This window comes from Drosophila melanogaster, chromosome 3L (assembly GCF_000001215.4).
Source record: "Drosophila melanogaster chromosome 3L".
NCBI lineage: Eukaryota > Metazoa > Arthropoda > Insecta > Diptera > Drosophilidae > Drosophila > Drosophila melanogaster.
The window spans coordinates 15,114,767-15,131,415 of NT_037436.4; the positions used below are offsets into that span (position 1 = coordinate 15,114,767).

The window sequence follows — 16,649 nt, forward strand, 5'->3', positions numbered from 1 at the left end:
CATTAATAAGATTTTTTTACAATTTTATTTTACTAAGCCTTTTATAATACTTGCAGTTCTGCAAGTCGGATCTGTGCGGCCAGAATCGGATACCCTGCTCCCGCTGTGGACTGAGCTACTACTGCAGCAGTGGGCACATGAAAGACGACCAGGAGCACCGCCAGCTGTGCTACGCCCTGCGCCAGACGGTGGACCGCAATGGTGAGTGTCTTTCGGCGATTCACAAATTCATAAATCACACTAATTGCCAATTTTGGATGGGGCGGATGCAGGTCACGAGATGTTCTACAAGTGCGGCGACTTCAGTGACGAACAGTTCCGTTCCTTCCGGATCGTGTGCATTCGCCAGGTGGAGAAGGAGATGAATCGTCAGCTCAGCGCAACGGAGAGAGAGTTGCTCCTATTTCCACTGATCTGCGCCGACTCAAAGTGCCGGGAGCATCGCTTTAAACGTCTATCCATGTGCGGTGGATGTGGCGAGGTGGCTTTCTGCAAGGATAAGCCGGAGCACCGAGGCAAGGAGCACGCCAAGTGGTGTGGAGCCTATCAGATTTTCAAGGCCTTCATCATGTTTCAGGAACAGTTCGGCCGCATGGAGCCATCACTGCCCAGTAAGATTCTTAGAGAGCTGCCCATGGCTTGCTCCAACACCAAGCAGATGATGAAGAAGCTAAGCTTTAGTAAGTAAACACGAAGTATTCAAGGATTTTATTATAATGTATTATTATACTGATTTAAAGATGTTACCAATGAGTGTGAGTACGCAGCACTTACCCAGGTGTCCACTGGCCCATTAACTGCCTGGTTTGCCTTGAAACTTTGCGAGCGCCTCAGAAACTGCGAGGAGATGACTCTTCACTTAATTGGAGCCGAGATCGAATTTGAGGCGGATATGCTGCAGAAATGGGAACTCTTCCTGCTCCACATAACGCCAGCGGTGAAAACTCTGAATGTGGTCTTTGTTGGACCTGAACTTAATCCTAATAATATATCCTTTGAACAGCTAAAGAAAATCAAGTGAGTTACACTTTTAGTTAGTAGTTTAAACATTAGTCTAAAGATTATCAATCTATTTAGATGCTGCCGTTTCTGCAGAAAAGCCCAGAGAACGGTTAACTATCATTTTGAGAATAGTTTATATCACGATTACTGCAGAGAATCGCACTTTCTTCAGCCGAATTTGAGTAAGTTAACACTCATTTAAGCGAAACTAATAATAATTATTATACATAAATTCATAGTTTGCTTCTTTAACTGCGGTCTGTACCGATCAACTGGTTTCGCTCTGGAGGATACTTGGCCAGATACCATTCAAGCTGCACTCAATCTCAACTGCCCCATCGTAGTTACTTCCTATACAAAATACGAGGCCCCTTTGGATATGATTCAATTTATTAACCAATCGAATCGACACTTAAATGTCGTAATGCCGCCAACTGTAAATCCGTTTTCCTCGGAAAAGCCAGAACGTAATTTTATATCAGATAATGAAGCGTCTTTTATGTTTAAGAACTTTTACTGTTTTGTTGTTGATTAATCGCAGTCCACACCTTAGTTTTTTTTTAATAAAAAGACAAATATCGAACAATTCTGATTTGGACAAGGTCAATTATTTAGTAAAGCCTGGTACAATTCTAAAAGTTTAAAAAATTTGTATTATAATTTGGTTTTTTAGACATAGCCATAGACACATGAACAATAATAAAATTATTATATTGAAATATTCGGTAACTTCTTTTCGGTTGCAGTACATACCTGGTAAAATCTATGAATTTTCATAAAAAATATAAAATTTTGTTCAGCTTTTATATTTTATTTTGAATGTAACGTTTTTTCTGGGCAATCGATGTTATTTTTCATACTGATTTCGATACATTTGCGTTCGATAATAAAATACTAAAACAAATTTTCGATTGATTTCCTTGCTGAGGTGTGATGGTCACTTTCGATAACCGATATATTTAAGGAAATATCGGTTGAAGTCCGGTTTTGTTTTGATTTGATTGAATAGCATTGTTTTCATTGCGCATTTTCTGAAATTTAGGGCATTTAGGAGAAAACTTGTGATTTTTTTGCTGTTATTAGTGTTTTCCCATGAATATCAACGATGGTGACTTTAAAGACCTCCGCTGCAAACTGGACATCATGGGTTTCACACAGACGCTGCCCGTTTTGGCCATTCCACTGGTTCAGGTAATATTCATACCCTGTAATATTAATTTTTTGGCATAATCCTGTACCTTTTACATTGCAGGCTGTTTTCGGGGACCTAATCAAGACCACAGAATGTTTGAGGGATACCAAGAAAAAGGTGGCCGAGCTGCTGGAGGTGGGTATACCAGTAGAGAGTACAAGACCTTTGGGTTTTCTCGATTATATATGTGTAACTATAATATTATCACAATTTCTTACTGAAGAGATTCAGGTTGGTGCTGTTAAGATAAAAAAGAATTTGTCAATCTAAATATGATTATAATTGTGAGGATCCCATGAGAAACTTCTTTTCAGTATTCTTATTCTATATACGCCAAATATGCTTCATTTTTAAGGGCAGACTATACAATTCAATTGAATCCCTAAAATTAAGCGTGAAATACTTGCAAGGATATTTACACGTTAGCTTTTTAAGCCCACGTTCTTTCTTATATGTTGTGGTTTTTCAATTGGTTGCTAAGCAATCCTTCTGTTGTGGCTTTCCTTTCGGCAGGAAAAGACCTGTTGGGAGCTGGGCGTCGAACCCTACAAGTGTGACAACTCTCGCCTGCTGGCCGAGTGCAATGAACTGCATCTCCAGTTTTTGAGGGACAGGGAGGACTACGAGCTGCGCCTGTGTGGTATGTTGTAATCGATTTTAATTTGATTTTTAACTCTATTGCTGCCTTAAACTTTTTCAGAGTCCGAGCGAAAGATCCGAAATCTGGAGTTGGACAAGCAGCATTTGCAGAGTCACAACGATGGACTTCAAAGGCAACTGGACGCTTTGCTTACCAAGCAAATGGTTTCATCAGTCACGAACAAAAAGGCGACAGCTGGCATTGGACGTCAGAGTAGGTCTAAGAAAGATATTTAACTAGAATTGGATCTCCCTGAGATACTATCTCTATCTGATTCACGTTGGTTTTATTAAAATGTTCTGCTTTCCAGCCAAAAAACCCTTTATAACCACAGTGCGTTCGGGCATTGCGATGCCAACTACACTGGGCACTAGCAGCAGTGCTCTTAAATGCACAAAATGCAATGCTGGGGTATTCCAGAAGACCACCACAACGACCAAAGACGGTGTGACAGTGACGCAAACCAGTGGACAGGAGGAGTTAGACAAGATGCAGAATGATCTTACGGCAGCCGGAGAACAACTGGAGTTCTTCAAGCGCAAAGTGGAGGCCAGAAATCGGGAGATTCGCCGCTTAAACGACATGCTAGCAGGAGGGCGTCCTTTAGCGGCTTTGGCCAAGGATTGCTGTTACAAGGACGTGGGCGCCCTCTCCCAGGACATCGATCTGTTGCAACGCGAGAAGAGCGATTTAATGATGCAAGTTCGAGAATTCCAGGACAAGATGCACGATGCTATGCAGCGGGCTCTAAGCTCCGAAGAGGATAAAATAAAGCTCCAAACGCAGCTGGAGGAGCTCAAGGAAGCTGCGTTGCAAGTGGAACAGCAGGCCAATGCGGAAATCGATGCCAAGGAATCGGAACTTAGGCAACTGCAGTTGGAGCTTAAGAAGAAGGGAAAGGATCACCGACTGACCGGTGGCTTTGCTTCCAATCAAAGTGACAAGCATAATCTTAATGAACGCTTAAATCTTTTGACTCGTCGTGAAGAGGAACTACAGGCCACAAATGAAAAGCATAAGAAGAAAATTCAGAAAATGCAAGCAAAGATATTAGAACTGCAGAAGGAGCTCAAAGATCAGAATAAACATTCCAACGTCACCCTGGATGAAGAGAAAATACGCCTGTCATCAGAGCGGGACTTCTTCCAGAAGGAGTATCTGCGTCTGATGAGCAAGACCGGATCCGAGTCGGAGATCGCCTTCTTGCATGCCCAAATTAAATCTAAGGACGAGGAGTTAAAGGCCCTGCGATCTGAACTGTTTCATGGAGGAAAGCAGCAATTTTCCCCACAAAAAAGTGTGCAGTATGAGACACTGCCGCCCCCCACAGCTTCATCCATTACCTCCACCGTTACTAGCAATACGAGTGACTGCGTCCAGGCGGCCATTGCAAGGGTGGAGCGGGAACGGGATTGCGCCAGGACCGAGCTAGAAAGGGTTCGTTGCGAGCGGGATACGCTGAGGGAGAAGCAACTGAGCACTGTTCAACTTCATGCCGATGAGCTACAGGCTCTGCGCCTGCGAAACGAAGAGCTTAACGATCGCCTGCGGCAAATGGAACGCGATAATCGGGAACTTAACTCGGCTCGTCTGCCAACTGAAACGAATCTGGTGCTGCTTAAGGAGGACTTGTTGCAAATGAGGCAGCGTGTGGCATCTATGCAAACCGAAATTGACCAACTAAAGACCGAAAATGATCAAATAACGTTAGTAACAATGGAATTGCTGCTAAGCTTTCATATCGTTTATAAATTTGTTATTTATTTATTGGCAGCATGCTCAACGATCAAAACGAGCGCATCATAGCGGATTATCAGAGTAAACTTTTGGTGGCCGAGCGTCAACGACAGTCGGCGGATGTTCGGGCCAGCACCTTGGACTCCAGTCGGGAATCCAATCGCAGCGAGGTTACCCAACTCCGCATGGACTTAGGAGCTCTGCGGCAGACCTATATATCGTTAGAACACGAGAAGGATACGCTTCTGGTAACTTCATTTAATAATATATTTTCTAGAGATATTAACAATATTGTTATTTGCTTCACTAGCATCAATTGGATACCAAAACTGAGCGGGTATACAAACTGGAGTATGAGCTAAAGGATTGCAAAGAAAAACGGAATGCCCTAGAGCAGAATGTGAAGGACCTGGAGGATCAATTGCGGTAAGTGTGAGAATTGTTTAGTTTGTGCTTCAGAACCCGATACCAAAGAGTTTCAGAATAATTGACCTATTTACAACTCAATTTTTCTGCTAAAATGAAAAATATGTTATATTTCATTTCTAGACTCTATATTGTTAGTCTTTCAAATTCTTTTATTTCCCTTATCGTGATTTTCCTTAAATACAACTCGTACATTAGTCGATGTAATACATTAATGGCACTGTCTCATCCTATCGAACACGTTAACCGAATATTTCTAAAAACCACCTAAAAGAGAACAAAATGGTTAATTGAATAACAAATGATCGCATCGATCAATAAACACTGAGCATGCAAACACAAAAACAAAGGGTAATGGAGGTAATATAGGGTAAATTAGGTGGGCATGCGGTGAAAGAAGAATAAAAGTCATCACAACCGGACAGAAAATAGCTTGAAGATTGGGGATTTTAGGTGGTCCCACCAAGGTGCAGATCATTGAGAAACTTCGAGTTGAGTCGCTCGTTGGTTAAATACCTCGCCAGGCTGACACTTGGAGCGCTGCAGTTGCTCATGCCGCGTTGATCCGACTCCGAGGGCGTATAACCCGGTCGGCAGACGCACTTGGCCCGACTGGCGTGGACCAAAATTGAGGTGCCATTCGTGGTTTGCGATTTCAGTGGCTCTAGCCACTGACCCGCGCCGCAGGGTCCTCGGCTATACAGCTTGTGGCACTGCCCATTGATCTCCACCATTCCGGGCGTGGACTCGCATATATTCTGTTCCTTATCCGCTCCATCTCCCGTGCACTGCTGATCCAGATTGGTGAGGACACCGGAACAACCGCACATTCCATTGTAGGAGATGCCATCGATGGATGGCCTGGCGGTGAAGTCGAAGATCACCACCTGATGTAGGGCACACGGGCCTTGAGATCCAATCCTGTAGCAAGAATCTTCCGCTGGGAAGTACAGGCGATTCTTGCCACAGAAGTTGCGCACACAGCTGGTTCCGTTGACCAGGAACTCATTGGGTCCACAGGGACCCCTTGTGTACAGGCGATAGCAGATGCCATCGCTCCAGGGCACATAGCCCTCCTTGCACTGGCACTGGGCACGAGGCAAAAGCTGCAGGGTGCTGCCCGTTGTCTCCTGGACCTCGTCGGGTATGCGAAAGATGTGACCAGGTGGACAGGGGCCAGGAGTGTCTGAAAAATAGGAGAACATTAAATACGATATAGGAGAAAATTATGTTGAGATAGAATTTCAACATTTCCAAGGCGGTAATTGCAAATTAACGGGCTATGTAATCCCAATCCTACCCAGCTCATAGCACATTTGATGCGGAGCATGATAGTGCGGCAAGTGCCGCTGGCAGTCGCATCGACCGCCGGGCAAGAAGATGTGACCCGGCGTCGAGCAGGGTCCTTTGGTGTAGTGCTCATAGCAAGACTCCTCTGCCGGATAGTAGAACGAGGCCAAGTCGCCCACATCCTCGCAACGGCACTCGGCCAGTCCCTCCTCGTTGCGAACGAGGAGTTTACCCCGGCTGCATGGACCCTTTGCATGCCTCGCATAGCACTTGTTGTCCCTCGGCCAGAAGAGCATGTCCTCCGGGCAATGCAGCGGTCGCTTGCACGTACCCCAACGGTTGCCGGTTGCGGTTCTGGAAAGGATTTGCCTATAGTTTAGTTAACTTTTAAACATTTAATTGATATATACGGCACACATCATCCTATATCAATGATCGCCTTGAAGTGAGAAAGTCTGATAGATAATTGTTGATATCACATGAACTGTTAAGATTACTTCATTTTATTTTGAGAAGACATTAGACTTAAACAAAATTACCTGCGCTAGAAACACACACATCGGAAACAATGTCGGCTGATACTTTCGTAATGGACACCAAGGATGAATCGTTCTACGAGTGTAACATATGTCTAGACACCGCCCAGAATGCCGTGGTCAGCATGTGTGGCCATTTGTTTTGCTGGCCATGTCTGTACCAATGGATATTGACGAAACCCGATCACACAGTGTGTCCCGTTTGCAAGTCGGGCGTGGATAGGAGCAAAGTAATACCGGTGTACGCACGAAATGATAAAAGGCAGGAGGATCCGCGGGATAAAACACCGCCGCGTCCAACTGGAATTTGGTCGGATTACGCAAATGATCTCGAGTTGGGACTATTTTCGTACTTGCTTTTTGGTTTATTCTTTCCATATGGTGCCCTATCATCTTATCTGGATATGGACGAGCCACTCAATCCTGCTGCTGATCACGGCATAAGGGATGGGCAGAACGAAACACTCCTTTCTAAGTTCTTTCTCTACGTGGCCATTATGCTCATTATTTATATGATTGTAATTTAGCAAGAATAGGAATAAGATCAAAATAAACCATGATGGTGCAAATGAATCAGTATAACCGGGAAGATGTCGTCCTTTACAAATTATGTTCAGTGAAGTTTTCGGATAATTAGTCATTAATCTTTTTAGTATTGTGTAGCATTATGTAAAACAAATGTAATGAAAAGTAAATATTCAAATGCACTAGGAAACAAAACTGCATTTCATGTTTTAAACACGACAGGTTGTGTCGTAAAAGTAAAAACTGTATGTGAATGTACATACATAGGTTCTTGATGAACTTTCGTTATGCATAAAAACGAGATATCAAAGTAGAATGCTTCCGTTATTGCTTAAGTGCACCAGAACTTTCTCTTAACTCTTGATTAATGTTGAAACCCGAGTTTCGCAATCGAAATCAAAAGTTTCATACGACTAGAGAACAACCTGTAAACCTTCAGTGAAGTGAAAATGCGAACATGGCAGTTGCTTAATTCAAATAGTTTGAGCTAAGAACCGAACTCAACTCACCTCTTGACCTGATCCGGCACGGGTTGGAAGTACTCCTCGGGTTGGCAGGGTCCCCGTTCGTATAGCTTGTAGCACACATTATCGTGAAGCGGACTGAGTGCAGTTCCCGGAGGGCAGCGGCACTCGGCTGCAGGTGCATCCTTACGCTTGGCACTCACTGCGGTGGGACTGAGCTCCATGGTGGCCGGACATGGATAGCCGAGGGTGAAGATCTTGAAGCACTTCTTCAGAGGTGCCCAGTACAGCAGCTGCCAGCCACCGGACATGCTGGCGCACGGATTCTGTGCGGGATCACTCCACGGAGGCGGCACTATTCCGGCTGCCACCTGCTGCGGATTCTGGCCGGTGGTCAGTAGGAGGAGCAGGCAGGTGAGGATGGAGCTGCCCGCCTGCAGAGCAGCCCAGCAGATGAGCACTTTGCGACGCCTCATGGTGAATCTGAAAATCGAAAGTGTTTGATAAGTAAACCTATCCACACATCTAATCAAGAAATAATTACAATGGAGTTTCAGAAAGCTACATTTTATAGGATTTCTAGGATGCTAAACACCATATATCAGAATTCAAAGAGCTTTATGAAAGTGTCAACAAATCATAATATCGTATTGTGCTGGACCATTATTAATCGATTTGTATAATCAATAGGTTTCGGCATTTTTGAGGTTCATTTATAACGAATCGTTTGCGTGAAAATTAACCCTTGACGTTTCGTACTGAAATGGCAAATAACTTGAATTTAAGTCATTAAATTAAATTAAATTCGAGCTAGAGTAGACTTCCCCCTGCTCTTTTCAAGAAATCGGGGGTGGAAGCTACCATTAAACCTGATGATGGATGACTTTTCCATTGTGTCCGCTGCTGTTTAAAAATCAATTCATCGCTGCACCGGCGGAGAGTTTTAAAGCGGGTCCAATTCGAATTAGCCAACCCTTTGGGGCAACTGATTATCATGTTGGCCGGACCGCAGCGCAAAAAAAAAAAAAGAAAAAAAATTGAAAACTAAAAGGCCAAAAACCCAAAACACTGAAAACCAGTAAACGGTTCGCGCGCGGTTAACCATGACCCAAATACCCATTTATCTTGACTTCTTTTCGCCTCAGCTGCCGACCGCTGGTCAGAAATCTTCTGCTATTTTCCAACTGCTGGCTAGCCGCCCATCTTATGTAACCGGCCGCAAGATGATGAAACATGTGGCAGCCACAAACAGCCAGCGAAGCGATCAACACACCGCCGCCGCCGCCGGACACGAAAGGTGCCACACTTGGGCGGTACGAATTGCGTGATTTGCGGCCCGTTTTTGGATCGCTCTGCTAACCCGGCGGTTGCATTGGCAACTGGTTTTTCATCTACGTCAGCGTTTCATTCTGGCTAACTGGGGATTCTCCGGCCCATTTACTCCACTCGAATTGGCACCTTTCGCAAGCTTGTTGTTAACACACAGAAACTGGATTTAATGTGATCACCTTTATACAAATCAATTAAGCCGCTTCAGGTGTTTCACCTTTTGCATTCGCTGATCTGGTTCCCTTGTTCAATTTATAGTGTGTTTATGATTTATCCCATTATGTTGTTAAATATTCTTGGCATTTGTTTGAATACTTTCATCTTCTGTGCACACACTAACTGGATTTTCTTTGTTCAACGCGTCTAAGCGTATTTATTTAAATATTAGTTGGTTTGTTATGTGTATTTTCTGTTTATCTGGAAGTTTATAAAATGATTTCTTAACTAACATTTATAACATTTATGAGATCACGCAACTTGCTTGTTAGCTTACTAACTTGATTTATGGAGGGTTGCGTTATAAACCTAATTAAGAAAATTAATGGGCTCATAATTGCAAGTGAAACCCTTATCAATTATGACCCAAAATTGCAGTATACATTTGTTCGGTGCCTTTTAGGCTTTTTATACACTTTTTTGTGGGCTTATATTGCCCTGCTTTTTCGGTTTCTATTGTTGGGTCCATTTGTTAATTTTTTATAATCTTGCACAAATTGTCAAATATATTTTCATAGCAGCTACACCTTTTTTGGGCTCTTCACCTTGCTTTTTTCAATTAATTTACCAATATAGTTCAGTTTGTTGATCCTTATAGACTAATATAGCTAAACAGCAAAAAATGTAGAGTAGAAAAAAATGAAGTAGATGTATAAATATTTTTTATTTCTAAAATGTTCTGTTGTTTCACAGTTTTAACACATCCATTGCTTTATTCTTAATTCCTTTATTCCTATTGACTGTAAACACTTATAATCTGTTAACCAAACTAGTTTTGTTTTTATTTGTTTAAAATAACAACACTTGGCACGAAATCAGGTAAAAATCTGCTGTTTATATGCGATAACAATGGACTACTGAGAATTAACTCGAGCAAATATTCTTGGTTTCCTCTTCCACATTGTATTAATTCTGGCTTAGCTGGGATGGAACTATGCCGTCCCTCATTTGCTATCGCACCTTTTGCAACTCGGTTGGTGGTTTAATGTGCAAACTGGTTGGTAGAGGGCTCAATTTGTTTTGATTTGGTTTCAGCAATCACGCACAATAACAAAAACACAGATATTCGCTACACTTTTTCGATTGAGACGGTTGGTTCCCTAGGGGACAGAACTGAATCGACCAAAATGAACTGACCAACCGATGCAACCAAGCGATCGCGGCGTCCGTTCGCTTGGGCAGGTAACAAACGTCTGAGCCATGGTTTGGGCCATGTTTTCACGGCATGAGCCAGCTCTTGAATAGCCCGCTCTTGCTGCCCATATCCGCTCTTTCAAAGGTGAGGCCCAGTAGGATAGATGTGTGCGAACGTGCTAACCGCCTTGGCCAAAAAGGTAACAACGAAATGTCAGTTTCTCTCTCGGCCATCTCAGCCATCTCAGCTCTGCGTCAGCGGCGGCAGTGACGGGTATTTGAACTTTGTTTAGCCTTAATGACGGACTGACGGACGGCGATGGATACGGCTGTGGCTGTGGCGATTCGATGGCGATGGCATGGCGACTTTGACTGCCGTGTGTTCTTGAGCTTCTGGCCAAGTGCGGATGTGTGTGGCTACGTGCCTGGCATGGGTAGTTAATGCTAGATACTCCTATCCACTCATGCACTGAGCATGATTCATTGCCACTTTTATCGCAAAGATTTAGTAAACAATTAAATCTATTCATTTGAATTACATATGTTCGCTAACTAAAGTACAAAAGAAATTTTACACTGCATTACGTTGTATAACTATTTGAATCTATGAGAAGAAACTACAAAAGGTCATCTAGAGTTAAGCTGAAATAGGTTGGCTTATGTTTCAAATCTTTCTAAAAAATCGTTCTATAACCTTTTTTGAAATCAAAAAAGTACTGATCCTCGCTTTTCCGCGTTCCAACTGCTGTTTGTATCTAAAGTTCTATCTATCGCTTTCTAAAATTTCTATTCAACTCCAGACCTTACCTTTTTTTTTTGGTAGTGCACCTATTTAGTGACCCCCTCTTTATGGCCATCGGAAGAGGGTCAGGTTCTGGCAAACAGTGGCATTGATTGCGCTACGCCTTTACATTGATTCCAATTGATTTCCAACGATTCCTCTGTCCCACCATTACAGAAAACTGGCGAACAGGAACCGGCAGCGCGACTCAGAACTGACGGAGACCTCGACGGAAAGTAAAACACTGCGCCAGCAGATTGTGGCACTCAAAGCCAGTCGCGATGAGGCAATAGCAGAGAATCGGTAAGCAAAAAAGTCATTAGCGAGGTGGAGATATCATAGAACTGCTTCCGCGCTGGGACAAACCTTTTTTTCCCCCGATCATTAGGGGTTTTTTTTTTGTCTACGATTTTCCAATAAACACACACACACACACCTAATTTGTTGCCCCACAGCCGGCTGATGGACAAATTGAGCGATGCCCAAGTGGAGGCCAGGACGTTGCAGAAGAAGCTGACGGATTCCGAGCTTCAGGTGGCCAACATGAAGCAGCAGCTGCACAAGTACGTCCAGGAGGTCAAGAAGGCCGAGGATTTGCTCATCCAGAAGGTTTGTTGATTACCATAATTAGTTTATAAGTGGAAGCTCTCGAGTCGACATACAGGTGTCCTCTAAATTCAAGGAAAAGGAGCGCGATGATATGCTGGATCAGTACCACTGTCTAACCCAGGGCCAAGCTACACTGGAGGGTAATAACCAAAGTCTGGAGTGCGAGGCGGTTGAGTTCAGGTGAGTTTCTTTATATCTTTAGTAGAACTAAGAGAACTAAGAGATGTTAATCAAAAGAACTAAGTACCACTTTACTTAGTTTTACACTTTAAATTAGTTTTAGCACTCAATAAAATGTAGAAGTACTTAATTGCATTAAGTGGGATATAAATAAAATTATATTAACAATTTTTAAATGTTTTTACGCAGGCGACAGATCTGTGAGCTGGAGTGCGAGGTGCACAGCCTGAAGGAACAACTGCAGCTTCGCCAGTGCGCACTTCATGATATGGAGGTGCAGCTGACCGCCGCTCGGGCTTCAGTGCGTTGTTTGGAAAGGGAGCTGGAGAATGCCCGAGATGACATCCGTGTCCAGAAGGTGGATCTTGAGGCGCGCAAGGAGCTGTGTGATAAGTTGGATGTGGAAAGAAGCAAACTCAATGCGGAGCTGAATGATGTGAATGAAATTCGCAAAAAGGTGAGCTTCAGCTCCGGTCCAGATCACTTTCCGTATCTGTATCCTAGTTAGAATACTCTGCTGTAGTCTACTTCGCTTTCTAACCATACTCTAACTATATAGACGTAACAAACTAAATTGCGCTTGTAAGTAGCTCTAATCGGTTCGCTTTTCAATTTGACATCAATAATACTCTCCACAGCTTGAAAAACAATGCGAAAAACTGCGCGATGAGCTTCAGCAGAGCTTGGCCATTAATCAGGTCACCAACGAAACCACTGATCTCATGCTCGGGCGCTTGCACAATGATCAGCAGCATCAGGAGGACGATGATATTAGGTCCAAACATGAAATGGACCGATTGCAACGTCAGCTCCAGCAAACATTGGTAAGTTGTGGCCGTGAAGGTTAACCGCTTCTTTTACTTCTTTGAAAAACCCAATGATTAAGCCTAATAGTAATTATTATATTTCCCCAAAAGGATCAGTTGCAGGAGGAGCGTGTCCGCTGCAGGCACCACGAGGAGTTGGCTGAAAAGTGGGAGCAACAGGTACGCGATCTGCGTCGAAATCTCGCCGATGATCGCTACAATCAGGCTAGGACACGTGAGGTTAGCCCCCGGGTGCCATCGAAGACTCTTTAATTGATAGTATACTTATGCATACGCTTCTTGTTTATTATGTTAACTCAAATTTATTGTTTGGCTGGGTTATCGAAATTGTAAAAATATAAGATTGTCAAAAATAAATAAAGATTTAATGCAACGACGGGCGCGATTATCTCGGATAAGGGACTCTCATTAAATGAAGCCACCACCTTCGTTCTGGCACATAGTGGCCAGATTCAAGTAGGTCTGGTACATGCAGGGACAACCATTAAACGGAGGTATTCGCATGTGAATCGTCTGCGGTTGCGACTCATCGCAGCTGGCGAAGTCATCATCGTAGGTGGACTCATTGCACGTGTGCTCCGCAGAGCTGCTGGATCCTAGATAGAAATGAAGTATAAGTACGAATAAAAAGTACCAATAATATGTAGTAGAATACATCATAATATTTAGCACCCATGGAAAAGCTTTATCGAATAACTTACTGCAAGTGGAGCTAGGTCCCGTATAATCCGTCTCATCGCCGTGATCTGATGTGTGATATTTGAGGGCGCGCTCCCAATCGATGCGACTGCTACAACTTTCCTTCGTATGCTCCTCCTTGGTCTGGCCCCCTTTCTCGTCCTCGAAGGTCACTGTTCGCGTGCGCTTTTCACAGACGGTCTCCAAAACTGAAATTTGTCTTGGGGAAGAAGACATACACGATCTGGGGCTATGCTGCTTACAGGACTGTTCACAATGCTCTCCTTCACAATGAACACATTCAGGTCGAGTCTCCACCACACATCTCGAGGGTATGTCATTGGTGCAGCTGGGGGAATCCACTTGGAAAGACGCGTCATCAATATGTCCGGGCATATTTTGAATGTACTGACACAGAGAGCGTTGTAATTGAGGACTTAACGATAGATCTTCAGCTGGATTATTTCTATATGGACTGTTGCTTCGGGAATTTGCGACGACTTGACGGGTCTGAGTATCATAAACTTTTCCAGAACTTTTATGAGAACTCGACGATAGATCTTCTACAGGACTACTTCTATATGGACTTTGGCTCCGGGAATTTGTGCCAGCTTGTGGAGTGTGGGTAATATACTCGTTTTTAGAACTTTTATGCTGTCTATAAGATAGCAGTGGTGTCCGTGGACTATATGGAGGAGTCTGGACCTGCTGCGAAACAGACTGCTTATAGGTAATGTGCTGAATTTCTCTTGGTGTTCTTGGACTATCTTGTCCGCAATCCAATAGCCCAGGGTGTCCCTCTTCATGGACATGAACGTAATCTGTTCTTTTTCTGGAAAATTGTTCAAGTGGCTTACTATTGCTCGAAGATTCGAGTTTGGATATGACAGGAGCACAATATTCTTCATCGAAATAGGTGCCTTTCATCACAGCCTCAGCACATTCACTTTGCATGGTTGCCATTGAATTATAGGGAAAGTTTTTGGAATGAGATGGAATTGCTGATGCAGGATTGGTCCGATCCCGAAACTGGTTGCGTTCTCGGCACACTTGACAGCCTTTATCCATCCTGATCTGCCGCTCTGTTTGCGTAGGCCTCTCCCGCCACAAGCATTCCGTCTGGGTGTCCTTTGTTTCATGCTTGGCTGAAGGAGGCTGAGGATCTATCGAAGTATAGCTGGTGGGTCCTCTGCTTTGGGCTAAAACTGATCGCTGAACTGAATGAGCTCTTATTCGCCTATCACCACACTTCGAATCTGGCTGCACACGCTCCTCGCAGTGCTCCCGCCTTTGCCGCCTTACTGCTTTACAATTATTGTCCTTCGCCATCAAGGATTTGGATTGCTGGGCATGCGTGCGATTTGCATTTGTGACTTCACCGCTTCTATGAAAGTTTCTTTCGATATGGGACTTAGCTCGTAGGCTTGCATCTGGAGTGATGTACCGCCTTTCCTCAGAACAAGCATAACCATTGGTATAAGAATCTTTTTCTTCACTACACTGATATGGAATACCATCTGGAGTTGAAGCGCCAGATCCAATGTCTTCCAATTGATAGTGAGCAGTTCTTTCTTTGCAGCATAAGCAATCATATTCAGTTTTATCTTCAAATGAATATGAGTTCTCCGTATAATGGTCCGTTATCCTATCTGAATAACTAGTATCCTTAAGTTTTGGTAATTTCGTTTCATCCTTACCCGCCATTCTTGTGTATGTCGAATACGGATACGGATCCAGAGGCTTGCAATTTTGTTGATTATACAGATTGAAATAATCTTGATAACTTTGGGAATTGATTTCATCCTTAAGTTCATCTGTGCAAACCTTGGATGGTTGAGCTTTACAGGGCATTCCTTTCAAAGACGCAAAATGGCTGTCTATCGGCTTGCATTTCTTTTGTCCATGATCCTTGGTAGACTCGTGCCTCTTCTTCTGTTGAATTTTTATCGCTTTCTCAGGTTTTCTACATTTATTCTGAACTATTGAAGTAGCCTCCCTCTTAACATTACATTCTAGTTTTTTATTATTAATGCACTTTCCAATTTTAGAGGGATTTCTTTTCTCCTGGCATTTAACTTGAGGTCCACAACCCTTTCGCTCCTTTGGTGATAAAGAACGTTCGATTTTCGGACGCCAGTGGCGGCAAAATACCTCTGTATTTAGGTCGGTCACTAATCTTCTGCAAGTTGGACGCGGATACATGTTATAAGATATTCCAAATTGTGTACCCTGATGGGGTAATGGGGTCTCTCCACAGAGATCACCGTAAGCACAGCACTGTTGATGATACCCCATGTCCCAGCTGCCCTTGCAGTTGCAGCAGGGAGTAGTTCCATACCTGTTTTGGTACACACCTCGGATGTCTTGAGTACAATAATCACAATTACAACAGTAACCTCCCCTGGCTCTTTTGGCGTTTGATGAATTATCCGTGACTGCGATTGCGATGGTCCGGCACTTGGCCCACTTAACTTTCTGCTGAGAACCGGATGCAGGACTCCTATTGACGGACAGAGGACTCTCTTTCGCTTGATTCGCCTTCAAGCTCTGGCTCCAAGTCATGTTTTTTTCCTTCGCCTCCTCTGGACGCGGAGATCGGCTCATAGCTTCTTTGACTTCCAGAAAATGATTACGAAAGCGCTCTAACCTATTTAACTCATTGCCGATCCTCACGTTTAGGACTTCCACCTTCTGGAGAGTTTGTTGGATTTTCCCAGAGGAAAATGAACCCGTCGCTTTTGGTTTTATCAAGGTGGAACCGGAAACTCTAACCACCGGACGGCGGAAGAGTTCCCTTACCTGCGTTACCTGAGTGTTCTTTATGTAGATCCGTTGGTGTTCCTCGACCGAGACTCGCTCCTGTCGTTTCAGTAAGTAACTGGAACCTGTGAAATATATACAATACTTTTCGACAACTTTTAAATAGTTTGCCTACATTCACCGGTCTTGTTCTCCATAGACTTTATTCGGCGTGCTCGCAATCAATGAACACAGAAAATATATTCGTTTTGATTTCATCGGTATTTTTCTTTGATGTTTAAGGCTGTGCCTTTTGATTTAATGTTATACAAATGCAATTGTTT

General features: G+C 43.5%; 5 protein-coding genes across 12 annotated transcripts in view; 3 read left to right on the forward strand and 2 right to left on the reverse strand.

Moving 5' to 3' along the window:
- CG13458 (uncharacterized protein) overlaps positions 1-1,607 on the forward strand; it is a 2,817-nt gene extending 1,210 nt beyond the window's left edge. Inside the window, exons 3-7 of the mRNA NM_140491.2 lie at positions 57-201; positions 273-680; positions 741-1,017; positions 1,078-1,184; positions 1,242-1,607. Coding sequence (NP_648748.1) covers positions 57-201; positions 273-680; positions 741-1,017; positions 1,078-1,184; positions 1,242-1,537 — 1,233 coding nt within the window. The 3' untranslated portion in view covers positions 1,538-1,607. The remainder of the gene's footprint in view (positions 1-56; positions 202-272; positions 681-740; positions 1,018-1,077; positions 1,185-1,241) is intronic.
- Positions 1,608-1,970: 363 nt separating this feature from the next.
- On the forward strand, positions 1,971-13,263 carry Cep135 (Centrosomal protein 135kDa). Of its 3 annotated transcripts, none has more exons than NM_001202179.2 (13): positions 1,971-2,193; positions 2,255-2,329; positions 2,708-2,834; positions 2,895-3,047; positions 3,145-4,540; positions 4,609-4,819; positions 4,882-4,997; positions 11,450-11,575; positions 11,728-11,881; positions 11,937-12,061; positions 12,251-12,518; positions 12,700-12,885; positions 12,979-13,263. In NM_001202179.2, the coding sequence occupies exons 1-13, from the start codon at positions 2,095-2,097 to the stop codon at positions 13,138-13,140; spliced, it is 3,198 nt and encodes a 1,065-aa protein (NP_001189108.1). In that variant the 5' UTR covers positions 1,971-2,094; the 3' UTR covers positions 13,141-13,263. The 3 variants fall into 3 exon arrangements, with proteins under 3 accessions (NP_001189108.1, NP_001261869.1, NP_648749.3); NM_001274940.1 differs by having other exon boundaries at positions 11,955-12,061; positions 12,251-12,643; NM_140492.4 differs by having other exon boundaries at positions 11,955-12,061.
- CG16959 (uncharacterized protein) lies at positions 5,112-10,555 on the reverse strand. Of its 5 annotated transcripts, none has more exons than NM_001300140.1 (6): positions 10,495-10,555; positions 9,359-9,558; positions 7,858-8,295; positions 6,298-6,641; positions 5,514-6,183; positions 5,112-5,264 (listed from the first exon to the last, which is right to left on the reverse strand). In NM_001300140.1, the coding sequence occupies exons 3-6, from the start codon at positions 8,286-8,288 to the stop codon at positions 5,240-5,242; spliced, it is 1,470 nt and encodes a 489-aa protein (NP_001287069.1). In that variant the 5' UTR covers positions 8,289-8,295; positions 9,359-9,558; positions 10,495-10,555; the 3' UTR covers positions 5,112-5,239. The 5 variants fall into 5 exon arrangements, with proteins under 5 accessions (NP_001287069.1, NP_001189109.1, NP_001261870.1 ...); NM_001202180.2 differs by having other exon boundaries at positions 10,318-10,555; NM_001274941.1 differs by lacking the exon at positions 9,359-9,558 and having other exon boundaries at positions 10,318-10,555.
- CG32847 (uncharacterized protein) lies at positions 6,806-7,535 on the forward strand. The gene has a single exon (NM_168609.2). The coding sequence runs from the start codon at positions 6,856-6,858 to the stop codon at positions 7,348-7,350; it is 495 nt and encodes a 164-aa protein (NP_730026.1). The 5' UTR covers positions 6,806-6,855; the 3' UTR covers positions 7,351-7,535.
- On the reverse strand, positions 13,174-16,612 carry CG13457 (uncharacterized protein). Of its 2 annotated transcripts, none has more exons than NM_168610.2 (3): positions 16,502-16,612; positions 13,590-16,444; positions 13,174-13,484 (listed from the first exon to the last, which is right to left on the reverse strand). In NM_168610.2, exons 2-3 carry the CDS (start codon positions 16,168-16,170, stop codon positions 13,297-13,299), a joined length of 2,769 nt encoding a protein of 922 aa, NP_730028.1. In that variant the 5' UTR covers positions 16,171-16,444; positions 16,502-16,612; the 3' UTR covers positions 13,174-13,296. The 2 variants fall into 2 exon arrangements, with proteins under 2 accessions (NP_730028.1, NP_648751.1); NM_140494.2 differs by having other exon boundaries at positions 13,590-16,451.
- Between the last annotated feature and the right edge of the window lie 37 nt (positions 16,613-16,649).